Source organism: Camelina sativa, chromosome 9, assembly GCF_030686135.1.
Source record: "Camelina sativa cultivar CO46 ecotype springtype chromosome 9, ASM3068613v1".
Taxonomy (NCBI): domain Eukaryota; kingdom Viridiplantae; phylum Streptophyta; class Magnoliopsida; order Brassicales; family Brassicaceae; genus Camelina; species Camelina sativa.
Window position 1 is genome coordinate 34830217 of NC_141888.1, and position 26271 is coordinate 34856487.

The following is a 26271-nucleotide window of genomic DNA, read 5'->3' on the forward strand; positions in this document are numbered from 1 at the left end:
CAAAAAAAAAAAAACAAGTTGTGTTGAAAAACTATTTCCATTTCCACTATATGTATTAGATCATACATGTATATCTAATTAGGTGCGAATTAGCATAGAATAATAATAAGTTAATTAATCTAGTCGTATACTAGTAAAAGTCTAAAAACTTTAACGAACTTTTCATAAAGTAGTAAGTAATACTACAACAAAGAGACTAACTAGCCGAACCCAAGAGGCGGCGCGTGGGCAACTTCTTGTACCAAAATGGTGGCTATGACTATACTATGTAAGAGTTATCCCTTTTTTAAAAGTGTGATAGCATTAGTTAATGTATACAGAATATTAAATACGTTGTGAACTAAAATAATAAAACACACTAGTGACGAAAAAAAAAAGATATGCGTTTGCATATGTGATTTGTAGGCTTGCTACAAAAAAAATATATAATCTCTTAAAAGAATCAGATACCGTGACTATTAGTTAAAAAATATGATGAAATTAATCAAAGAAGAAAAAAAGAGGAAGAAACGATCGAGCTACAGATGAAAACGAACTTGAAGTATTATTGAACTTTTGAAACGTCAGCTTGCATACATGTATATCAGCTTAATTAGTTTTATAATTTATGACGATCGATGATATATATCACGAATTAATATAGACTTTTGATTTTGATAAGATTTTGCCATGCATATCGAGATGATACGTTTGTGGATAATATACTAAAAACGTGAGCACTTAAAGCTTCTCGGATCGGAGAGAATTTTATGAAATTATAAATGGATGTATACGTAGAACTAAATATTAAAACATTAATTGTACGGTAATCTTTAACTAAACGATATGATACACGATTATGACAAAAACTAGATATCATCTAATAATCAACTTACATATAATGTAATATAACTTGTTGTTTGATCTTGATGTCTATTTCGAATGCATTTTCTTTCGAAGCTGGCGAGAGTTCATGTGATTTTATTAACCCGATATACAGTAGTTTGATACTACACTACGGACATGTTCTGAATAGTAAATTTACACTGAGCGTATATATGCCACATATATGTATGTCCGGTTCTTTGATGGAAGCATGGAGCCCAAGATATAATCATCATTTCCGGTTACATTTTTAAATTATTTCCCGGTAATTATTTATATATTTTTGGTCATATATACAGTATCAAAGCCACTGTTTCATTAAACTAACTATCACAAACCGTTCTTCAAAGTCCGATGCTCGAATTATTAATTTACTTCACTTGTGACTTGTGGTGATCTTTATTTATTTATTTATTTATAAATAATAAATAAAGTAAAAGAAAATGTCAACTTTACATGACGATCCCCGGGGATATATAAACACCAATTCAGGAAAGAGTAGGGGTATTATCGTCATTCAATAATGAAGTCATTATTAGCTTCCTCGTTTGCTTCCTTCACAACGTTTTTTGTTTGCAAGACGCGTTCGTGTCTGATGACTCCGGAACTCTGTTTTGACTCAATTACGAGATCTTCCCCTTTTTTTTTTTTTTTTTTTTTTGTGAAGCTCTTTTTTTAATATATAAAATGTTGACAAAAATATCTATGTATATATTTATATATAATCTTGTGTAAATTTTTTTTAAAGCAAGTCACTCGAAAGAATTAAACAAAAAAAATCACTAGAAGAATATATTTTTCGAAGGTATCAAAATAATTCTGTCTTTGTTTTTTTTTTTTTTTTTTTTTGTTTAATAGTAATAGTATTGAAAGTTACCTTATGTTGAAGTTGAACATTGAAGAAGTGTCCGTATTGTTCACAAAATCTAACAACAAGTTTTGAATAATTCTCGTGTTTTTGTTACTAATTTAGAGAGGAATAAAAAAAATGATTTGACTAAATAAAAGAAGACAAGTAACTATGAATATTCCAATTAAAAAAACGTGTGGACGGCGAAAAAGCTCTCTTTCCTTTTGGTCTCTTTACTCTCTCTGACTTAAGGGCATATAAATAGCTGTGACCTGCCCGCTTATTTGTAAATCAGAACGCACCAAATAAAGAAAGCTCTCAAACTCAACAATTCTTGAAGCTTTTTTTATCTTTTCTACCATCTCATCAACAAAAAACATCAGATTTAGATTTATTAGTAGTACTAATTTGTTTAAAATGGCCCTAGCTAATGAGATAATGGGTTCTCGTCTCATCTTCGAGAGATCTTCACTTCCGTTTCAATCGCGTTTCTCCATCAAGAAGAGGACACAGAGGACGCAGTTCTCTATCAACCCTTTTGAGCCTAGACCCATGAGAGCTGCTAACAACTCAGGCAGCATCGTGGCCGCCATCAGCGAGGATTTGGTTAAAACGCTGCGTATTAACACAGTCGGTAGAAAACAAGAGAAGGACGAGGAGGAGGAGAAGGCGGTGAAGTTTAAGGTGAGAGCGGTTGCAACGGTGAGAAACAAGAACAAAGAGGATTTTAAAGAAACTTTGGTTAAGCATTTGGATGCTTTTACTGATAAAATCGGTAGGAACGTCGTCTTGGAGCTTATTAGCACCCAAGTTGATCCAAGTAAGTCATTAAAAAAAAAACATTACAAATTTTATTTGGTCAAAGTTTGAATATTTATTTTCTTATACTAATTTACCCAATTTTTTTTTTTGTCAAACTTTGTAACAGAAACGAATGAGCCAAAGAAGAGTAAAGCGGCGGTATTGAAAGACTGGTCAAAGAAATCGAATTTAAAGGCGGAGAGAGTCCATTACTCGGCGGAGTTCACGGTTGATTCGGCCTTTGGTTCGCCGGGAGCCATCATGGTGACCAACAAACACCAAAAAGAGTTCTTCCTTGAGAGCATCACCATCGAAGGTTTCGCTTGTGGCCCTGTTCACTTCCCTTGCAACTCTTGGGTCCAATCCCAAAAAGACCATCCGTCCAAACGAATTTTCTTTACTAATCAGGTAATTAATTAAATCTTTAATCAAAACCATCAACATAACGTATTAAATGTGATCATAAATATGATATAGTAATATATCATGGTGGGTCCAAATGTCCAAATATTGTCTTTATTAAAAAATGTGACGTCCAACTATATATTTTGGATAGAAAAATTAACTGTTGTTGGAAAATTACGCAGCCTTACTTGCCGAACGAGACACCTTCCGGTCTAAGAACATTAAGGGAGAGAGAGTTGGAGAATCTAAGAGGGAATGGGAAAGGAGAGAGGAAACTATCAGACAGAATCTATGATTTTGATGTGTACAACGACATAGGAAATCCAGACATATCTCGTGAACTATCCCGTCCCACATTTGGTGGTCGGGACTTTCCTTACCCTAGACGCTGTCGAACCGGCCGGTCTTCAACAGACACGGATCTGATGTCCGAGAGGCGGGTGGAGAAACCGTTACCGATGTATGTGCCAAGAGATGAGCAGTTCGAAGAGTCTAAGCAGAACACTTTTGCTGCGTGTAGACTTAAGGCGGTTTTACATAACCTTATACCTTCGTTAAAAGCTAGTATTTTGGCTGAAGACTTCGCTAACTTCGGTGAGATCGATAGTCTCTACAAAGAAGGCTTACTTCTCAAGTTAGGGTTTCAAGATGATATGTTCAAGAAGTTCCCTTTGCCTAAGATCGTCACTAGCCTCCACAAATCTAGCGAAGGATTGCTTAGATACGACACTCCTAAAATAGTTTCAAGTAAGCACATTAATTACTTCTTACAGCTTTTTTTTTTTTTACAGCTACCATATCTTCTAATTATGTCATTAACTCTTTTACATGATAATTCGACGTTCATAAGTTTAAGTGTTTAACACATGTGCAATCACATGCCGTTTAAGGACCAATCATTACCAACTTTTACCTTTATTTTATGGTTTGCTATAGCCTATAGGTACATCACTTCTGTGTGTATTTGGAACCAACATTGAAACTTCCCCTTAGATTCCCTTTAAAAGGAAATAAGATTCACGTGCTTAATTCATTTGTTTATTCGTTTTCCACTAAAAGTTTAAATTGTATAGTGGTGGTAGTTACATAGTTTAATTAAGTAAAAGCGCGTTTCTGTTTTATATTAGCTATCTAAACTGCTTACTTGAATCATGTTAGTAGTTTAAATTATCTAATGACTCTTTTTTACTTTAATGTAGAGGATAAATACGCATGGCTTAGAGATGACGAGTTCGCACGCCAAGCCATAGCTGGAATAAATCCAGTCAACATAGAACGAGTCACAACTTACCCACCGGTCAGCAACCTTGACCCCGAAATCTATGGACCAGGTCTTCACTCCGCCCTCACCGAAGACCACATCATCGGTCACCTTGATGGCTTAACCGTACAACAAGTACGAATATATCTGATCTTCAATAACTTATACACTATATATTTTTTTTTTTTTGGGAGTAAATTACTGATTTTAATCTCTTTATTTTTGTGTTGAACCTTAGGCGGTAGAGACGAACCGATTGTTTATGGTGGACTACCATGACATATACTTACCGTTTCTAGATCGAATCAACTCGCTCGATGGACGTAAGGCTTACGCGACTCGAACCATATTGTTCTTGACCCGTCTTGGCACACTCAAGCCTATTGCCATTGAGCTAAGCCTTCCCTCTCAATCATGCTCAAACCGACAGTCCAAGCGCGTGGTCACACCTCCAGTAGACGCAACCTCCAACTGGATATGGCAGCTAGCTAAGGCCCACGTTGGGTCCAATGACGCTGGTGTCCACCAGCTTGTCAATCATTGGTTACGTACCCATGCGTGTTTGGAACCGTTTATATTAGCTGCTCATAGACAACTGAGCGCAATGCATCCGATATTCAAATTATTAGACCCTCACATGAGGTACACTTCGGAAATCAATGCCGTGGCACGACAAACATTGATTAGTGCGGACGGTGTGATTGAATCGTGCTTCACAGCTGGTCAACACGGTCTAGAGATTAGTTCCGCTGCTTACAAGAACAAATGGCGGTTCGATATGGAAGGTCTCCCTGCTGATCTCATCCGAAGGTAATGTCTCAATATCTAAACTAAGCGTTGAACTCAATTTATAACTTAGTGTTAAACTAAACGTATAAATCTAACAAAACTTATAGTAATGGAAATAATATAGTAGTGCTAGTAAGATAGATATTTTTTTGTCTAGTTAAATTTGGTTTCTTATCTTGTAATAATTGTTGTTGTATAGTATAGAATCTAACTATTTTTTATTTATATTTTCAGGGGTATGGCTGTTCCTGACGCAACACAACCACATGGTTTGAAATTACTTGTCGAAGATTACCCATACGCCAACGATGGTCTCTTATTATGGTCCGCAATCCAAACGTGGGTCCGAACCTACGTGGAACGTTATTACTCAAACTCGAACTTAATCCAAACCGATACAGAGCTCCAAGCCTGGTACTCAGAATCGATCAACGTTGGTCACGCCGACCACCGCGACGCTGATTGGTGGCCGGAGCTTTCTACCGCCGAAGACCTCGTCTCCATCATCACCACCATCGTCTGGCTGGCATCCGCACAGCACGCCGCACTCAACTTCGGACAATATCCTTACGGTGGCTACGTCCCGAACCGGCCACCTTTGATGCGGCGGTTGATTCCCGACGAGTCAGACCCCGAGTTCGCGAGTTTTATGGAAGATCCTCAAAAGTTTTTTTTCTCGTCGATGCCGAGTTTGTTGCAAACGACGAAGTTTATGGCGGTGGTTGATACACTGTCGACGCATTCGCCTGATGAGGAGTATATCGGAGAGAGACAACAGCCGTCGATATGGACCGGAGATGCTGAGATCGTAGATGCGTTTTATGGATTCTCGGCGGAGATAGGACGGATAGAGAAGGAGATAGAGAAGAGGAATAGTGATCCTAGCCGTAGGAACCGGTGTGGAGCCGGGGTTTTGCCGTATGAGTTGATGGCTCCGAGTTCTGAACCGGGTGTTACGTGTAGAGGCGTGCCTAATAGTGTCTCGATTTAGAAGTACTTAATTTTTTAGTATAGCTTATTTAGTAAATAAATAGATTTTTGAAGCAAATAATTTGTAGGGTTTATTTGCTGATATTGTTAATATATATCTCTTCAAGGATTTCAGAGAACTTTATTATATTATAAATTAAATTAAATTGTGTGTAGAAGAACGACACCAATAGTACAAAAGTTTTATTCCTACTTAGTATTATTGCCCCTGATTCTGACGTATTCGTGGATTTCTGAAAAAAAAAACAAAAAGTCCCAACACTTTGGATATGTTGGTAAATATATTCGAAAGCCACAGAGATTTTGTGTGACTACAAAATTGTGGCTAAGTTTAGCTATTGCCTTCGCCGTGGCTAAAATTGCCCACAAAAAAAAATCATATACAGTATTATGTTTTTAACTATTTCATGACTACTTGACTTTAGCCACGAAGATCTATGGTTGAACGTTTGACCTCGGCTCTGGGCTCTGTGCATAATTTTTAACTAGTATATATATCTTTCTATTAGTATGTTTTGTAGTTTTGGTTTTTTCTGTTATCAGTTTTGGATTTTGGATTATTGTTTTTGAATTTTGCTTTATTCAATTGTAATTTGTTTAGTTGTTTTATCTTTATTTTTAATTTTATAACGTTTTTGAAAAGAGCATTCGTTCCCACTTTCCAGAGACGAAGAGCAAGCGGAAGGAGACGAAAATGTAGTGTAATCACATCAGCGCAGAACTCCTTAGCGAAAGAAAGGAATGGGGGAGCATGTAAGACAAGGGGTCACGTTTGATAGTCAGGAACGACTAGAAAAAGCTTTGCATTTTTATTGAGATGTGTTTGAGGCAGAAGTGATTATTAGTGAGAAAGTCGTGCTCAAGATATCAGATTCCTTTGTTGCAGAATACTCGGTTGCAGAATACTCTTTTCCAAAAGCTTCTCTCAGTGTCACAATTATCGAAACTCCTAATCTTGAAGATGCCATAAAGATAGTGCAAAGAACTGCAGCATCAGATATTGAATATGTAAACGAATTCCAGTTCCAGTTCAAAGACTCATATGGGTACACGTGGATGGTTAGACAAAAACGTTATGAGAAATGTAAATTGTGTCCAGTAAAAAATTCTGCTGATGCTCACATTCTAAGTTTATGCACCAACCGTGAAATTATGAAATGGATGGACACTTGTAACTTTCTTTGTTTTAATGGATAATTAAAAACGTATGTGTAAGTTCAATGGATAATTAAGGAGGGATGTTTAAGTTGGAAAAAAATAATATTTTTGAAATATTTTAACAAAATAACGATTCCTAAGATATAGCATATTTGAAAGAAATTAAAAAAGGATATGCATAAACCTCTAAAAACATACAAAAATGGGATTTCAAACTCCCTTTAGAAATTTGTAAAAAATCCTCAATATTTAGATTTTTACCATCAATTTTCTCAAAAACCTGAATGGTTATAAATAAGTTTTTTTTTTTTGGAAAAACTAAAATCAAAAACCATTTCAAAAACCAAAAACCAATCAAAACTTTCTTGACATCTTAAACATGTGCGTTTACAATATTTGAAGTTCTAAAATTTGCTAAAGTAATTTGTGAGATTTTTTTATGAACTACTTGATTTCTATCACATGTCGTATGCACAACTAATGCCCAAAATTGGAATACTCCATATCAATCTTCTTCAGCTCTATATTAAATTTTATTTCAGTTGAAATCACATTTCATAAAACACACAACCCAAACAATTCAATACAAAACTATGTCTACATGGCTAAACTTTTTTTTGTTTTAATAAATAGATTATAAGTTAGTCTCACAGAGTTTATTAACCCTAAACAACGACAAATAATACCAATCATCAAAAACTATATACACAATCTGATTCCAAGTTAAAAACAGATGAGACTAATCTTAAAATTATGTTCATTACTTTCGAATATCTGTAATATCAATTGAAATGTAATATCATCGAACCAAATCAAAACCAAACTAAATTGGTTTCAGCTCCTATGATAAAATCTGAAAACCGAACCAAAAGCAAACCATATATCGGTTTACGGTCTCTGAGACTGAAACGTAGAAAGAAGCGGAACCTCTAACTCACTTGGAGGCTCTCACGTTTATTGTTGAACCATATCAATGGCGAGCATCATCATCAGAAGACCGTTAAACTTGACGGCGGCCGTCCGGTTTCGACTTGCTCCGTTATTTCCGTTCTCCGGCAGCTCCGGTTCTGTTAACTCGGATACAACTCGTTGCTCTGAGTTAACAATACCACCGGTACCGAGTTTAGTGGAGGGATGCGATTACAAGCACTGGCTTGTGCTAATGAAGCCTCCCAATGGATACCCACCTCGTGATCACATTGTCCAAGGCTTTGTAAAAACCCTAGCCATGGCTCTTGGGAGGTAACTTATCAAAAAGACCCTAGCTTTAGCGATATATTGCAATCAAAAACCATAAAAATCGAATCTTTTTTTTGGGTATATATGATGATTTTGAGGTTGCTTTGTTTGTGTGTGTGTAGCGAAGAAGAAGCGAAGAAATCGATATACTCTGTATCCACAAAGTACTATTATGCATTTGGCTGTAGGGTTCATGAACCTTTGACTTACAAGATTAGATGTATTATCACAACATTGATCTTTTAAAATCTCTTCTTCTTACTTTGGAAATTTTTGGGTTTATTTTAATTTCTAGTTTTGCTGTAACTTTGGCTTGTATTTGATTGCAGCTCTGCCTGATGTTAGATGGGTTCTACCAGATTCATTTATAGTTGATGGTGACAATCGATATGGAGGTTTGATTTGCTGCTTAAATTTTGTTTCTTTTCGTTGTGGCTCTGTTTGTGGTTGCTTCCAAAGGCTGGAATTTCTTATGAAAAAAAATCGAATTTTGGACCTCAAAGTTTTAAAGATTATGTGCTCATTCTCAAATTGTTGGGTTACTTTTGTGGACAAAAGGAGGATTAGCCTTTAAATTTAGTACCTGCAGCACTATATCTTTTTCCCCTTAAACATGTATTGTTTTCTGCAGGAGAGCCGTTTGTCGATGGAGAGGTTGTTCCATACGATGAGAAGTATCATGCGGACTGGCTACGAGATCAAACTGATGAGGATGCTAAGAACCGAGTAGTCAAAAAGAAGCCTAGGAGGAAAAGAAAGAAATAGTTGATCTAATTGGAGATATTTAGTATTTGGAAGTCTTTTTGCTTCAGTGTGGCACTCAAGCCTGAAGTTTTTCTGGAATGTCTTCTAGCGTTACTAATATGAGCTCGTTGTAAAGAATCCTAGGTGTAATGCTAGAGAAAAAATTCATTCAATATATCAATGATCAATAAATTTGAGGTATTGAGTAGATTCCACATCATTGTCTAGCTACTGAACTTGGAAGCTAACAGGAATGTGTCTTCTAGTTTATTGCTTATATTTCCGTCGATTATAGAACCTGAAATTAAGTGATGATGTAAGCCAGTGCCAATAGTAGATCTGTAATGTTTTACTGATCTCATGAAAATTCGATAATCTAGTTTCTCTGCACTGTAACATCACTTTGACGATTCATCACAGTTTTCTGTATTACTTCAGTTGTCACTAGTGACATAACCTGTTAGGTATTGAAGTCTCCATAGGAATAGACTGATCCACCAAATGTCTGCTTCTTATTGTTCGTTTGCCAATCAGGACCATGTAGGAAATTAGAGGAGACGAAAGCAACCACAGAAGAGTTTTCCTACACGTCTTTTTGAGTGGGGTTTGGTAAGATTGAGAAGTCTTTCTTCATGACCAAGGTATGTGATCTAATTCTTGGCTTCATATGAAACTATTTTTGTCTGAATTTGGAGCATGCTTGCGTATGTACCCAGATTCTAAAACATTGACTAGGAACAACAGGCTTTACCACTGAAATTCTTAGTTGGTGAACTACAGTCAATTTAGGATTTGATGTTGAGTCTTTGTGGTGAAAAAGATTCCAAGTAGTACTGTCCCTTTTGAACACGCATACAATTCAGACTTATACATCTGAGGTTACAAAATTGAAAAATGACTGCTAAATATCTATGTAGCTCACTTTTTAAGCTACGTTTTTATCACAACATCTGCAGAGTGTCATGAAACCTTATGGTGTTTTCATTTATCTAACACAACCTTTTTGGTATTTTCCATGTATACTAACGTATCTATACCTGTATAAAAATTAAATAATTTTGCTTTCTGTGCATATTTTAGTTGGCTGGGGTATATAAACTGCTTCCTAGACTCTTGTACAAAGCAGTGTCTGAATACACTGCGCGAGACTTCATTGCCTTGTGTTTACGTCTCTTCCTTCGACCAGCTTGATGTCGTGGGCAGACTTTTGCCTCCTTTTCCGTTTCCTCTTTTACGACTTTGGCATCATCTTTACATTTGATGTCATGAACTTCAATTGAACCTGCCACCGGAACTATGTACACAAACGGTCCGTTTTGGATGTCTTTGAGGTCTAGAATAGGCTGTAGGGTCTTGACTACAGTGGTCATAGTGGGTCGTGACTTAGGATTGTGGCTCAGGCATTGGTAAGTTAGAACAGCTACCTTCCTGATGCCTTCAACCGAGTACTTCCCTTCAAGACTCGGGTCTATGATCCGTTCAAGCTTGTTTGGATCCTTTAACATGGGCCTTCCCCATTCCACCAGGTTCCTTCCTTTCTTTGCCCGGTACTTCTCAACCGCGTTTCTAGCTGTTAGCATCTCCAAAAGCACCACCCCGAAACTGAACACGTCGCTCATTGTCGTCAGATGACCTGAAATGCACCATGAAACATGTAAGCTAAGAATGCAATAACTATGTGGTTTATAACAAGTAGCCTCATCCTTATGTTCTTTAACCTGCTGAGATGTATTCCGGAGCTGCATAGCCTTCTGTGCCCATTACACTTTTGGTAAAGTTTGAGTCTTCTTCCTCTGATCCATCTGTGGCTAAGCCGAAATCTGAAAGCTTAGAGCTGAAGTCCTGTAAGTTTCAGATATGAGGCTTCAAGTTATTTGACAGAACAATAGATATTTAGTAATGCAAATATAAGAAGAGAAGCATTCGAATTACCGAGCTCAAGAGGATGTTGGAAGGCTTAAAATCTCTGTAAATGACAGGTTTCTCTTGTTTGTGAAGGAACTCGAGGCCTTTCGCAGCACCAAGTAGAATCTTCACTCTTGTTAACCAAGGCAAGGCTCCACCATACTCTGCATTGCACCAAATAGTACTCATATTGTTAGTAATCTGCATCTTATTTTCAATTCTAGTATGATTTTGGTCTTTTAACCGACTCACTTTGAAATAAATGTTCTTCCAGATTGCCTCGTTCCATGTATTCGTAGACTAGAAGCCTGTGATCATCCTCACAGCAGTATCCTATCAAATTCACCAGATGGGGATGCTTTAACTGACCAAGGATTATAACTTCAGCCTGCAGAATCTCAAACAAACGGTTTTTTCATTAGTTTTTATGATACCATTCTCATATGAGCTTGTACTATAATATTTGAAATGTATGATTCAACAATATGCAGGTGTAGACAAAAAATTACCAGCCACTCTCTATGGCCTTGTCCACCTTCTCTTTTCAAGGCCTTGACAGCGACAGGCTGAGCTTTCAAACCAGTCTTGAAGCTATCATCAACAAAACCTTTGTAGACTTCCCCGAATCCTCCTTCACCGAGGTAATTATACTTTGAGAAGCCTTGTGTGATCGTTTTGAGCTCTTCGTAGGTGAAGATGTGAATGTTTACGAGGAAAGAGCTTGAGAGGTCGTTGAGTGAGATGGTTGAATTGCTGAAATCAGACATGTAGACTTTGCTTGGAACAGAGTTCTGCCTGGAGAGAAGAAGAAGTCTTTCCTTTGATGGGTTTGTTGTAGTCTTCTGGTTTGTGTTATTATTGATGCAGCTTATGGGAAGACATATATTTTTCCAAGAAAATCTCATTGGTTTCATTTGAAACTGAAAGAGTCTCTCTTTGTTTCTTTCACCAGATTTTGTCTATATTTTGATTTATGGTTTATATTTTTTTGTCTGAATGAAATATATATAGAGAATTATGAAGCTTCTTTGAAAATAGTTAGAAACTGGAAAGAGAGAGAGAGAGAAAGAGAGAGGTGAGAGATGGGTGAAGACTCCAAAAAGTAAGTCTGTAGTCTTATAAAGCCATCCAAGATGTATAAATCAAATCAAATGTGAATAAAATATGCAAATGGGTAAGTTTTTTTGTTCAACATTATTTTTGAAATTTCACACTTTATTTTTGACACAAAATTCCATTTATGAAGGAAGTTGTATAAAATAGTTTTCCAAATCACCAAAAATAACCACTTTTTTACCTTACTTTATTTGTTTTACCTTTTTAATCCCAATCTAATGTTATGGTTAGTTATATGATAATTTAGACCAAAATTCTCAAAATAGATAGCTAAGGTGTGTGGTTATTATATTACGTGGACACTTCCGGAGGCAAGAGGCATCTTTGGATCTATTAGAAAATACTTTGACTATCTCAAGCCATCTCATACTTTTTTTTGGTGCTTAATGGACTACTTATCATACACTTGTAAGTTGTTAATGAATTGGTTATATATGTATCATATATTCATTTTCATCTAGAAGAAATGGTTGCTTCTGTCAAATATATTATGTTTAGTTCTGTCAATAACAATATTAATCAGTTGGATTAATTTAACGAACAAAATAATAAGAGGTTGGATTACTTATCTCTCTTTTTGTGAAGTTGGAATGTAAGCCAATACCTTTGGCCACACCATTGACTTGTACCCTTTGTTTTCTCCGTTAGGCTGAGTTGTTCAAGGGAAAAAAATACAATCACTATTGTCAAGTCTATTCTTTTTTTGTTCCTTGTATTATGAATAATAATATAACAACTGTGATTAATAAATTCCTACTGATCTACCATTTTTGTTTAATTTCTTCTGAAGAAGATTAAGAAAATCCAAGTTTGCATTTTATATTTAAATAAGAATTCCACTAAATTTTGTATAACCAATTTATAAAAAAAAAAAAGACTTCCACTAAATCTGATTGTGTCGTGTCACACTTAAAATAGATGTTGCATGATGCGCAAGAAAATTATGTTAATTTGTATTTTATTTTGTGTGAATCAAATTCAAAATACTACGTGGTAGCCGTATGAGATGGTGCACTTTCAAAAATAGTAGTTATATACGAAGACGAGAACGGATATTAAATTTGCTTTTTCGTTAAGGTCAATTTGTTCATTATCATTAATTTACTTTTCAACAATTTAAAGTTTCTTGAGAGCGACATGGCAACAACTTCATTGCCATATATTTAACCCTCTACTGAAAAATTCGTTTCTCGATTTTATTTTTTAATATTTATTCGTTAACCTATAGTCTCTCATTTTTCTTCAATCCTATAAACTATAGTATCATTAAAAATAGTTTCGCAGAGCCTTTTTTAGAGGAATCTGATTTTAAGGAGATATGAAAGATATAATAATATAAAAGTTATGTAGCTTTTCATTGAAAAAAAGGGATATTTATAGTTTGGCAATCGTTAATAGTTTGATGAGAAAGGTGATGCATCTTAGTGATCAAAGTTGGCTCAAACAAATTCGCGTGCGTGGTCGAGTGTAATTTGGGTTTTATAGCCTAAATCCGTGAGATTCGGAGTTTGATTCTACTTCAGAGAAAATGTTGCACCTATTGTCATTTGGATTTAGCTTTAGATATTTTATGCAAGATGATAGGCTTACGGGAAATTTATTTTTTTAAAAATCAAAAACATGTTCACTCCGAAATTAGTGACACTTGACCCGTAAACTGGTTGAGAAAGAAAAACGTTAGCTTAAATAAAGATGTGAACTGTGTTATAGTAGCGGTCCGTTGTCACATTTAGCACGATGTGACATGAAGTAAAAATCTTCAAAGTCACTTGTCTTATTAATGTTCATCAATTGCTTCTAGAGGGGGTAGCAAACTATGGTAATTACACTTTTACATATGTTTGTTTATACAGTGATGTAGATGGTATATGTGATTTCAAAATATAATGGAAATTGAACCCCGAAGTGAACTACTCACTTGGTAGCAAGTTGGTTTAACTAATTTGACTTGGAACTGTAAATGCAGCTTCTGGAACAACTCGCTGTGAGGAACAAGTCGTTATGCCGAACAGAGCGTTGTGTCAATCAGGAAGTTGCATAAGATCATAGACGTCCGAGTTGCTGACATAGATGTGTGAGCTGACGTGGCAAGACGTGAGTGGATATGATGATGTGTCGAGGAAAGGTGATGACTTGGCATTGAAGATAGAGACAAGATGGTTTTTGCAGATATGGAGAATATTCTCCACAGCAAATTAAGGAAAGGATAAACTTGACCAACATGCAGTTTCCTTATTCTTGGAGATATGAAGAATATTCTCTACAGCAAATAAGAAAATGATAAGGCTGAGCAACAAACAATTTCCTTATCCCGTGATACTTGGAGATTCGCCTTCTAGGATTTCTCAAGTCGTGTATATATATTCTAGGAGTAGGACACAAGCCAATTTGAGCACTCTAGAATATGGATATGTTTGTAAACTTCGAAGCCACAAAGATAAGGCTTAGAAGGGGTGTTCCCAGTTCTCTGTGACGTTAATCAGGGTGGTGATTCAGTGCGCAGAGAATTGTTTTTCTTTCTCTTAGATCTACTCTGGTGAGAGTTTAGATAGAAAAAGAGAGGGTTGATTTTCTTCTCTTAGATCTACATAGGTGTGTGTTTAGATAGAAAAGAGAGAGGCTTAGATTCATTCTTAGTCGGGTTCAATCTTATTGGGTAGAATAGGTTGAGTAAGGGCCGAGACAAAATTGTATCCTTGTAAAAGATAAATTTTGTTAATAAGATTGAATAGAAAAGCGTTGGCATGGCGCGTTCCAAGTGTGAATCAGTGTGTTGTGCTTCTTTATACCCTTATAGGAACTTCAAGTTGCGCTAGACTTCATCATTACAGAAATATTTTTGGATTTGAATGAGAATAATATGAATGAGATCAATGCATTCAATTCAATCTAACCGGCTAGTGACTATAGAAAGTAAAAAAGAAAACAATGGAATGGATGAAAGTATTCAAATATATATCTTCAAAGTGTGAAACATATTATAGAAGGAACTAACGGTGAAATATTGAATTTTTGAATGTAAAATACTTTTGACTTTTAGTTTACTTTTCTTACCATACGAAGAAAAATGTGTGTTTGAAAAAGATTTAAGCGACGAAAAAAGAGAGAAATGTAATCATGATTTCAGGTGTTTCAATATATATATACAAGAATTTTGGATCCCAAATACTTGAGTATATTTGAAAAAAGACTTACATATAATAATTGATAATTGAGGTGTTGTTTTGTTTTGTGGCAGCCGCGGAGTGTGGCATCATCAGAGGTTGCTTTTGACCTTGGTCCATTTCATTATCGATATTTTATTAGAGCAAATATGATCGATCACGTGTGTTATGTACTTTTCTTAAATTGTATATATAAACACTTGAATCGAAAGAATTTAACTCGTTAAGTCCCTTAAAAATAAACACGTCAAGTCCCGTTCTGTTATACGTATGTGCATATTACGTATCTACATAAAAACACACATACATACAAGTGCCAAAATAATCTTCATTACGTCTCGTAGACATTTTCAACGCCACCTTTAAAATCAAACTACTTCACGTTAAGGAACAATTAGGGGAAATAATAATCTACATTAGACTGTATTTTCTTAAATTATAAGAGTAGACCACTTTTTTTAGGTTTTAGATGATTTTCTTAGTTTCTAAGAATCTAGATTAGTCAGCTTTAAAATTTTGGCCATATATTATTGATTCCTTCTAAACATCACTTTTAAAAAGACACTTATTTTCCAAAATAATATTACAATCGAGAAAAGGTTGAGAATATAAATTGATTATAACAAATGGGGTCAAAAACAACTGAGCAGTTAAATGTTTTGTACTTGTAAGACAATGAACTATCACAAAGACAACAAGAACCAGGTGAAAACATTTGGTTGGTTTCTTTTCTATAAGAGAGCTTCGACGTCTATCTCCACGAAAGAGCATGGATCAGGGATGTCGAAGTTGTTCAAAACCTGAACAAAACAAAATAAAAGACAGAAAAGGATTGGAAACAAATAATAATCTGGAAAGTTTTTGGATTTTAAAAAGCTTACACATATGAGTGTACCTGTGGATGCACGATCCCGAAGTTGCCAATTTGTTTCCCTCGGACAACGATGCTAGCTTGCCTGCCCGGTAGAAACTCAGGCTCCTGTTGCAATAGAGAGAGACAGAGAGATTAGGATCTTGAGCGAGTCGATTATGAGAAAGCATTATGGAGAGAGCTTACTTGAGAGAGCTTTATATAGTATCCGGTATTGTCATTGACCGGTACAAAAGGGATTGCCATCACTTCCATGATTCTATCGACGAGGCCATGGATAAGCTGAATCAAGAATTGTACAGAGAAAGCATATCAATTGATTAAGTTGTGAACATATATGTTAATATATTGAAGATACTATATGGCTAACAAAGGGATTCCATACCTCAAATCCAGAAGTAGCACCACAATGTAGTGCAGCAAGATGGCGTCGATTGGATGCACCAACGTCTTTGCTCTCATCCAACATTGCCACATCACTGATTTCATAAATCTTTAAACCAAAAGAAACGACTTTTGTCATCAACGCAACACTCAAATCTCATATCTAGCTAATCAGTCACCAGAGATGTTTACCTTAATTGGTTTAGGGTGGTCTTTGTTTGAGCCAACAGTTTTCAATATTCCGGGCATGAGAGTCCTCCTCATGGCCTATTACCACATATAATGAAACAATTTTCCTCAATTAGCACAGCACTAGCATTAAAGAAGTTTATAAAGAGATGACCATAGGACTCAAGACGAACCTCAAAGTCAGCAGACCGCGGGTTTGCAATTATCACTGCTGAGTTATCATCCTCTCTATTTAGCATCTCAAAGTTTTCCTTGCGCGAACATAGTAGCCACGTTACCACCTCAGTGTACACATTCATCGCAATCTAAAATTCAAAATACATAGAAAACCATCGTGAGAAAGAGAAACAAAAATGCTAAAAAGTTAACTTCACGTGAAACACAGATCACTGTGAGCTGATGCAAAAACAAAATGGAGGTGCTAATACCTCTATTCTGAGAAGATCGGTAAGCTCATTCAAAGGCAGTGGTTTTATCGAAGCAGGCGATCTTGTTGGAAGGTTATTGAAACCATAGGCGATGGCAACATCCTGGTGAAATAGAAGTAAAGTAATTAGCTATATAGAGAATCATCACAACGGCAGCAACACAAAAAGGTTTGGATTGTCAAAATATACCTCCATAACATCACAAGGGTGGAGAACGTCACTCCTGGTGGGGGGTACATGTACTTTTATGGCACATTGGTTATCACTAGACTTGGCTGGCTCAGCATGTAGTTGCATTTGGGTCAGCAGACTTGTAACCTGAAAGATACGAAGTCACAGGAAAGATGATTAAAATCATTGCAGAGTAGAATTTAGGGACCTGAAACAGAAGGAAAATACACAGCAGACATGTGAAACAGATCACAGAAATTTTCAGGCTATGAGAAGTAACAATTTGCTTTGTATTGTGCAGTAGACCCAAATGATGCATACAGATTTCAACGAAGACTAGCCACAGGTAGAAGGATAAATCCATATACAAATGCTAAGGTTTCTAAAATAACCATCTCAAGAAAGGAAATGAGATTGGTTCATTTATAACAACTTGACAGCAGTAATGTATTTATTACCTGTTCCACCTCCAAAGAGACTCCAATTGAGTCTGTAATATAAGAGAGAGAAACTTCCATATCATAGACAGCTAAATCCGGATAGATGTATGACTTCCCGTCATCATATGTAACTTCAACAGGCTCAATCTCAAATTTTCTCTCACAATACTCTGAAAAAGTTGTAACCTGGAACATGTTGAATGATTAGTTAGATACTGATTTTCAGTTGAGCACAGTAGTTCTAATCTGTTTGTAACATACCATTGTGTTCAGAACAGTCTTGGCCTTCGTCAAATCAGTTGCTGTGCATTCAATGAAGACATTCTTTGTCTGCAGGGTAATTGCAGAATGTGCACCATTGATAATAGGTGGCAACGACAGAACAGTTCTGCAAAAGTGAACTTTCATTATGTTTCACTACATAATTCATTTATGATATGAAAATTACTGTGATTGGTCAAGAAAGTAACTATTATAGACTGACAGACATCTTACTTCATCAAAGCTAATTTAATAGGTACTAGGAAAAACCAAATACCTTTTGCTGTCGTATAATACAGGGAAGACGGGTGACTTCTCGATTATGTGTAGAAATTTTTTTAGCTTCATATCTGACTGCAAACAAAAGTAAAGACAATCAATCACACAATAAGGATACATTGCAGAGGAAGATCCTTCGGAGAGCCTACGTAGTTATTCAGTATGTAAACACTTATTTAAACTCATAATACATGTCCACCAAGTATCAGTTCAGGGATATTTTTCGTAGATTGTTTGCTTCAAAGAAATTATAATTTCACATAAAAGTTTAACAATGACCTGAGTAAAAGTTTAACTATTTACCTTGTAAAATTCCATTAGTTCGTCAGCCCTGAAGCTCTTTGTCTGCGACCACGAAATTAGGATTAGGTACATAAATGAAACCATCCTGAACTAAATTTTCACTATGTAGAAGCGATAAATTGTAACAGAAATGAAAAGGACAAAATGCTTTAACCAATAAAATAAAATAAAAACCATTATCGTTGTAACAGAGGAGAAAGAATGATTTAAGAATTTGACCAAGAAACACGAGGCACATGAAACAAATTTTAATCAGAGATACTAGTTGAAGGTAATGAACCCATAAGGATATTGACTTACTTGCTTCAAAGGTACAAAATTTATATCCGTTGGCGGCAGAGCCTGAAAAATAGTAAAGACCATAGTATCAATGGCTCACAGAAAAACCTCAAATAAAAGAATGTGTCTACATAAATTGAAAGGAACAGACTGTATGAAAGTTTAATGATGAGAAGTACACCAAATTAGATCAGATACACAAAATGTACATGTAGAGAATCAGTAGAGAGATAAAAACAAGAATAGGAAAGATGATAACACATAATTACCTCGTATGTGAATGGACCCTGCAATGTATCAAGGTCATGCGTTCCAATTGCAACCAGGGATCTTCGCCTAAAATATGCAGATAAGATAAATGAACATCACACCATTTGAAGAAAATGGAACCTTAGAAACCGATGGAAGCCACACAATGATGGTAGCTAATGATTAAAATAATGCAAGAGAAACCAAATTGATCCTATGACTTACCGGCAAATATTCTGATGCAGCTTATCCTGAAGATCAATGAAGCTGTTGTAACGAGCCTCGTCAAAGGTAACACCTCTCAAAACAGCACATACAACAAATGGACGAATCTTCGATGTCTACAAAAAGGAAAAAAAAAAATATAACTATAGATTCAGAAACTTTCAATCATGGAGGTGGCTGCGAAGATAAAGATCTCTCATACAAACCTCAGGTTTAACTTTCATTTGAATCATCTTGTCTTTGCTAATGTCAGCAAGGATATAGGTAGGTATCTCCTGTTTCTTGTTGAAAACGCGAAGAGCTTGCGCAAGCCCTTCGAGGCAAAGCAAATCATATCTGCAAATAGATTAAAGATACAAAAATACCAAAAACAATCATCAATTCCCTATTTTATCTTATCTATCTTCTTCAACAACATACATACATAGCTAGAGGAAGAGTCGTAATTGAAACCTGTTGGCAGGGATTTCAATCTTGTAGATGATTTCTTCATCTTCATCAGCTTCTTCGTCGATGTGCTTTTCTTTCCTTATAATTGCCTTCTCAGTAGTCTACTCATCAATTGAGATTAACGATACAACAACAACAAAAAAAAAAAAAAAAAAACCTTAATTAGGATCAAAATCAAAACCACGAATATGTTCAGTTCTACCAACTCAAGTCATTCACTCACCACATCATCAAGCTCGATACCGAAACGGAAACACAGATCCTCGAACTCTTCCTGAGCTATCAAATTCACAAAAAAAAAAAAAAAAAAGACGAGGAATCAGAGAGGAAGAGAAGCAGATTTGAAAGTAGAAGAGAGAATTGAATGAAATTTACTGTAGGATTCTCCAAGGGCAGCGAAGAGACGGTCTCTGCCAATACTGATGGTCGGCATTCTCCGATCTTTTCGAGTTCTCTCGAGTGTGAGTGTGTGTGCAGCAGATTTAGGGGGGGGGGGGGGGGGCTAGGGTTTCTCACTTAAGCGTTTCTTTTTTGTTTGGTGCCAAGTAGAAGAAGACCACTTTTCACTTTTATATTAAAAAAATAAATCTCTTGATTTTACATTTTTTATCCGGCAATTTTTTTCCCTTTTTATTTAATTCATATTAAATTTATTAATTTAACCAGAGTTGTTTGAAACTAAACGAGTTGAGCTTTGTACAAAAAAAAAAAAAAAAAAACTAAAATGATTTCATAATTAATTAATTAAATAAAATAAATTAGAGAAAACAAAACCTTCAGCCAAAACTTTGGTGTCTCTGTCTAAGTATAATATCCCTCTCATAGTTTTTCTAAGTATTTTTCATGGACAAAAAAAAACAAGAAAACATGGAATGCAGAAGAAAGTTATATAACATTCATCATCAAAACTTGGAGATAAGACCAGCTCCTTTTTTTTTTTTTTTTATAGACACAATCTCACAACAAAGGCGCAAAACGAAATAAACAGCAAATCTGCACTGGAAGGGACTTGGGCTCTCGAGTAAACACTACTACTTCGGAGATTGAATCAAGAACATGATTACTGGTAAGGATTACATCTGCAGATTTGAGAGACACACAAATCATCAACACAAGACAACAACAACAACAACAACAGTATAATAGGATCTAGAATCTAGAATGGTGAAAACAAACCTTTTGTTGCCCTCTCAAGTAGACATTTGGCAAATACTATTTACATCTGGAGAAACCTACAAGAGATGGTACATTATATTTAAAACACTTTGTTTCAATCTTTAGTCTACAGATTTAAGGAAGAGTTTTTTTTTTTTTTTTTGGTAAAAACCTTTTAAGCTCGTAGCAGAATCGACCTGAGAGACCTTTCTCTCTATAAAACTAGCTGTATTTCGAATGCTATCTGAAAACGTGACCCCCGTTTTGTTGAACCCGGAGATTTTCTATAAGGGACTGGTAGAATGACTTGAGGCCCCGGATATCATTACCCTGCAAGGAGAAACTATGTTTAAGCACACGACGAGAGGATTTTCATCTATACCTTACGGTAGTTTGAGCGAGTAATAAACTTATCAAACCTGCAACTTTTGGCAATACTGCTCCGCCAAATCTTGTGGGATATGTGCTTCTGGAAAACTTTTCGACATCAGATGCATGAGAAACGCATTACCATAGTTTTCATACATCACTTTCTGAGCCGTGATGATTTCCCCAAACAAGGCGTGCTGTTTCAATAAATACAGATGCATAGGGAACAATGAAAATTCAATCAGTTTTGGAAATAATTCTCTAGCTTATAAAACAACTGCAACTAACAGAAAACTCCAAAAATGGAAAGAGAAATGAGGTTTCTTATGCTTACAGTAGTTGCATCCCTGAAATCGAAGGATTTATTTAGTACACTGTACAAACAGCAGTTTGTTGCAAAAGTTTCGATCATGAAATTCTGAAAACCTGGAACCTGAGAGCAAATAATCCTTGGTTATGACATTTGTGCTTCTTTCATAAAGAAATGACAGTTTATAAATGTTATTTAGCAGGCTTACCTTCTCCTCGCTATACGGTTTGGCGCACCAATCTTTAATTAGCTTGATAAATATCTGTACGCAAGTCTATATTTATGGCAAAGAATAAAAACAAGAGGGTAATAAGTAAGCGATAAAGATCATCAAAAGTATATGAATATGTAACAGAAGAGAAAGTGTTTACAAACCTTACGTACTGTAATATCCTTGTGATTACAGGAAGAGGTCAAAAGCAGCTGCATCATACGGTCTAGGTAAGCCCCACTTTTGGGCGTAAGAAATACAGAAGAAAGATCGTGTGTGGCTATCACATGAAGAAATGTATACAGCGTCCTTTGAAGCTCTATCCGTTCTCTAATTTCCTACAAGGACAATAGGATATATATATGACTGGATATAAAGGATGCTACGATATCAACAATTCTCAAGTTGCAATTGCACAATATCCAGGAAATCATGTGCGGAGATAGAGCTAAAGAGAAAACCAAACAAAATATGGTACCTCATTAGCAGATTCAGCCTCATTAACATCTTTTGGGATTACATCGAAAATCCTCTCAGCAACCACGGGATATACTTCTTCCAGTATTTCACGGAGAGCGCTGTTGAACTTGCAGATAAGCTGATTGAGTAATACCAGGAAACCAACCGTTTCCTTAGGCTGCAACAACATACATACACAGTATGAATGTATGTATGAATATTTGTTGATGAAGTTATAAATTAGTGTGCCCAACGCAGCATCATTATACAAAACTAAGTATATTGATCAGTAGATATTCTTCTCAGAGAAGAAGTGAATCGTAGGATTTCAAATATATATCAATTTGAGGAAATGAAAGCAGTTGAGCATTGAATTATCAATTATGTAAGGTGAGCTTTGAAATTTTTCGTTATACCTCACTGTCAGCAAGTAGCTGTTCCAAAGCCTTGGGAAGATAAGGGAACACAGAGGATCCAAGGGTATCAACCATACGGTGTATGAATGATGTGACCTGCAGAGAAGAGGAAAAGCTATTCACTGACCTGAGATCAATAACTTAATATAAAGGAATATGGAACACTACTGATTACAATATGTCTACTTATTAACATACAGCTAAACTCATACCTTACTCCGTAAAGGCTTGACCTTTGGAAATGCAATTAGAACCCTTAGAAGCACATCTAGTGTCTACATTATGGAGAAGGTTACCAATTGTTAGAAAAGACAGCAGTTTCAACTAGGACAGCGAATTAAATACAGTCGACAGTTGAAGTTGCATTAAGTACAAAAACATTAAAAGACAGGTTGCAAAGCAAAACATGATTAATAAGAGGAAAAAGAACTATTTTTATACAAACCTGCTTAAACATGAGACCAATTCCAGGACGACTCCCAGTAACAAGACGTTCACTGAAGCCCTGAATTTTAAGCAAAAGTGTAAGAACAAGCCCAGAAATGGCAAAATTTTAGGTACCTAGTAACAAATCTCACATACAGAAAGATGTCTTTTTGGAGAAACTAGAATTAACGGAGCACAAACCTTGCTGAGAGCATTAATTGCCACAATAGCAAACTGGATATTTGCAATTTTCACAGGAAAGTCTTCTGAATTTGCAACTTTCGCCTGCTGAACTCCTGCCTCAATCTGGTACAATCACATCATATGGAAAGAGAGTGAGTATACCTGACAATGAATGATGCCAAAAAGTTTCAGGAAACAAGAGAATGGTAGAAACAAAAACCTGTTGACAAAGAGGGGTAAGCAGTAAAGACAGATACTTTGACTGCTTTTCAGCTGGGACATCCTCCAACCCTATGATTAAGCCAATAGCCTACAGAAAACCACATTAAGAGTTAGAGATTATATTTTACTGTGCTGAAACAAGCTTCTTTTCCAAGTCAGAAGTACATATATGAAAACAGAAGCATCAAGGGGCAGTCATAACCTCAAAAATGTGACTACCATCTTCAGTTCCAGAAAGTTCTCTTGATGCATAGTGCATGGTCGTCAACTGGGACAACGTATCTTGAAGGTTCTGATTTTTCAAAAAACGATGTGATTACTGATTAGACAAAAAAAGAGTAAAGAAACAAATACATCTGATTTACAGGATTGGGTAACTGTCTTAGATCAAAGAAGCTGTCGACAAGAGAAAACCAAATCCTTACCTGTAGGATCTCGTCAATGAATGGTACAAGCTTTGATTTTAACAATTTCACGACTCTCATGAACAAGTAACATGCTCTACGGCTCACATAAACATTCTGGTGATGCAGACCCCTTTCGTCAAGAAAAGCACCAAGAACATTGGGAATGTACTGGGAATTTTCGTGAATAAACTTCAAGTACCTAGTTATATTTTCCAAGTATACTAGTGCAACAAGTCTATGAGAATGACCAGGGAACTGTGTGGTCAAGATCATTGGAATTAGTTCACTCAAACACCCAGATCCCGTTTTCATGGCCTCCTCGGTCAGAGACTCTCCGAATGAATACAAAAGCGAAAGAGCAGCTTCCACTTCTTCGACATTTCTCTCGGATGTGGATTCAACAGCATTTGCTAGTGAGTTACGAATGAAATGCTGAGTCAGTTCGGGAGCAACACGGCCCACTGTACGTAATAAGACAAAGAGGTCTTTTCTAAACTCGGACATTCTATCTTCCTCTTCCAATCCAACTTTATCCAGTGAATTAAGGTCATTACGATACATAGGATCATAGCATATCTGAATTCTTATCACTTCAAGTATCTGAGTGATGTGGAGCAGCTGCTTCTCTTTTAATGCAGGGAGGCCTTTGAGAGTGGAAACATAACCTAGGAGAAACTGGACGATGCTAAAAGTAGATTCCACCTTACAGTTCTGCATAACACGAAAAACTGATGGCAGAACTTCGTTCAGCAAGTCCATGGAGACTGCCTTGGTTTCCTCTGAGTTCAACCGCTTATGGCATTCTAGAACCTCAACAGCATAGCCAGTAAGCAAAGCAGATACTTTTGCCACCAATTCCGACTCAGCATCTCCGGATGCTAAACCAAGAACACGACTTATTTGAAGGGTCTGCAAAAGGGTCAGTTTTGACTGCGGTTCCATCCGCTTAGAAACAATGGCTAAGACACACCCAGCTGCTGCACCGCGGACTTGATCAGACAATCCATCAGACAGAATCAATTCAAACAGTAACGGAACAAATGCATCATTTGCAACCAATCCAATGTCAATCCAAGAGACAAATCTTCTCATGCAATCTAACACAGTGGCAGAAAGATCAGGATCGGAATTCCTGTACAACGATACAATGTCATACCATGCTCTAGCCATCTGAGGGACACATTGTTGCCTCATTGTATCCTTGACCCGAGCAGCCACAGTTATCTCTTCCGGTGTCCGTGGGTAATCCAAGCTAATCAACTCATCATCCAAAGCATTCAAAACCCGACAAAACATATCGATCACAACAGCTCCTTTGCTCAGGTGACCCATAAAATCAACAAACACCGAAGACCAAATCAAAGGGTACTCAAAATAGATCAAAGTAGCCAAAACCTGTGCAAGCTTGTTCTTTACAAACGGTGGCCCTTCCACAACTCTAACAGCATTCTCACTATCAATAACCTCAAGACACGCCATTGAAAAAACTGATTTCCTGACGTAACTCTTCTCATCCAAGCTCAAGGATCCATAATTAACACTCAAAACATCCTGCAGCGCTTGCAGGCACCAGAACTGAACTTGGACAACGTTACAAAACCATAACTTGTCAATACATATACTACAAATAGATGGAGTTTCTTTCATTATCCGACAATACTCAACCGCCCGAGACTTCAACGCCGAGTCACCAGATTCAAAGCTAATTATAATTGCCTGTTCAAGGTCATCCATTGTGTTAAACAACCCTCTTAAAACCGAGATTCAGAATCCAGTCCTGCTTATTTGTATAGAAGTCAAACAATGGCTCAAATTAGTATCGTCAGCCTTCACCGTCCTCTTCTTGTATTAGATATTTGATAACGAAGAAGAAGAAGAAGAAGGAGAAGGAGAAGAAAAAAACGAAACTTTTGTAGTGGGTTTCGCTTGAGGGCTTACCAGAAGTAAGGATCTCGGCGATTATGCGATAAAAAAGGATCGATTTTTGGAAGTGAGCTGTTGAGTAGAAAAGGGGAATTTGAAACCCTAGTTTTGAGTTTCTCTTCCGAATTCAATGGTTTTTTTTTTTAGTAAATATAAATATTTTTTGTTTCTGATGAGAGCTTGTGGAGATTTTACATATATATATGAAGAAATTTGTGAGACTTGAAAAGAAGACGGAGCGTAGGGTTTTTATTAGAGTAAAAAAAATTTGTGAGACGATTTGGCCTGCTAAAAAAAATTATTAGAGTAATACTGTAAATAAATAAGGGAGATCTTAGGAAATAAATAATTTTTCATTGCCAGCATTTATAATTT

At 36.2% G+C, this 26271-nt stretch overlaps 5 protein-coding genes across 7 annotated transcripts; 2 read left to right on the forward strand and 3 right to left on the reverse strand.

Annotated features, from left to right (window-relative positions):
* The first annotated feature begins 1685 nt into the window (after positions 1-1685).
* Positions 1686-6069, forward strand: LOC104712857 (lipoxygenase 4, chloroplastic). Its single transcript, XM_010429837.2, has 6 exons — positions 1686-2534; positions 2643-2923; positions 3103-3667; positions 4120-4316; positions 4420-4991; positions 5205-6069. Exons 1-6 carry the CDS (start codon positions 2132-2134, stop codon positions 5959-5961), a joined length of 2775 nt encoding a protein of 924 aa, XP_010428139.1. The 5' UTR covers positions 1686-2131; the 3' UTR covers positions 5962-6069.
* Positions 6070-8028: 1959 nt separating this feature from the next.
* LOC104712859 (multiple organellar RNA editing factor 7, mitochondrial) lies at positions 8029-9309 on the forward strand. Of its 2 annotated transcripts, none has more exons than XM_010429838.3 (4): positions 8029-8360; positions 8480-8577; positions 8687-8752; positions 8989-9309. In XM_010429838.3, exons 1-4 carry the CDS (start codon positions 8092-8094, stop codon positions 9120-9122), a joined length of 567 nt encoding a protein of 188 aa, XP_010428140.1. In that variant the 5' UTR covers positions 8029-8091; the 3' UTR covers positions 9123-9309. The 2 variants fall into 2 exon arrangements, with proteins under 2 accessions (XP_010428140.1, XP_010428141.1); XM_010429839.3 differs by having other exon boundaries at positions 8480-8541.
* A 597-nt stretch (positions 9310-9906) lies between these two features.
* On the reverse strand, positions 9907-12094 carry LOC104712860 (putative receptor-like protein kinase At1g72540). The gene is made up of 5 exons (XM_010429840.3): positions 11516-12094; positions 11259-11394; positions 11034-11170; positions 10820-10943; positions 9907-10734 (listed from the first exon to the last, which is right to left on the reverse strand). The coding sequence occupies exons 1-5, from the start codon at positions 11918-11920 to the stop codon at positions 10178-10180; spliced, it is 1359 nt and encodes a 452-aa protein (XP_010428142.2). The 5' UTR covers positions 11921-12094; the 3' UTR covers positions 9907-10177.
* A 3743-nt stretch (positions 12095-15837) lies between these two features.
* Positions 15838-20391, reverse strand: LOC104712861 (phenylalanine--tRNA ligase beta subunit, cytoplasmic). Its single transcript, XM_010429841.3, has 19 exons — positions 20191-20391; positions 20039-20094; positions 19819-19916; positions 19572-19701; positions 19366-19481; positions 19161-19227; positions 18913-18954; positions 18613-18654; positions 18308-18384; positions 18031-18157; positions 17788-17955; positions 17348-17476; positions 17159-17260; positions 16904-17035; positions 16734-16808; positions 16543-16650; positions 16344-16439; positions 16182-16265; positions 15838-16086 (listed from the first exon to the last, which is right to left on the reverse strand). The coding sequence occupies exons 1-19, from the start codon at positions 20246-20248 to the stop codon at positions 16018-16020; spliced, it is 1776 nt and encodes a 591-aa protein (XP_010428143.1). The 5' UTR covers positions 20249-20391; the 3' UTR covers positions 15838-16017.
* A 199-nt stretch (positions 20392-20590) lies between these two features.
* On the reverse strand, positions 20591-26232 carry LOC104712862 (exportin-T-like). 2 transcript variants are annotated; one of them, XM_087464606.1, is made up of 16 exons: positions 25912-26232; positions 23992-25750; positions 23769-23858; positions 23565-23654; positions 23363-23467; positions 23181-23240; positions 22948-23010; positions 22736-22831; positions 22339-22497; positions 22025-22198; positions 21858-21923; positions 21674-21772; positions 21390-21536; positions 21143-21300; positions 20992-21047; positions 20591-20894 (listed from the first exon to the last, which is right to left on the reverse strand). In XM_087464606.1, the coding sequence occupies exons 2-14, from the start codon at positions 25705-25707 to the stop codon at positions 21211-21213; spliced, it is 2955 nt and encodes a 984-aa protein (XP_087320732.1). In that variant the 5' UTR covers positions 25708-25750; positions 25912-26232; the 3' UTR covers positions 20591-20894; positions 20992-21047; positions 21143-21210. The 2 variants fall into 2 exon arrangements, with proteins under 2 accessions (XP_087320732.1, XP_087320731.1); XM_087464605.1 differs by having other exon boundaries at positions 23992-26212.
* Between the last annotated feature and the right edge of the window lie 39 nt (positions 26233-26271).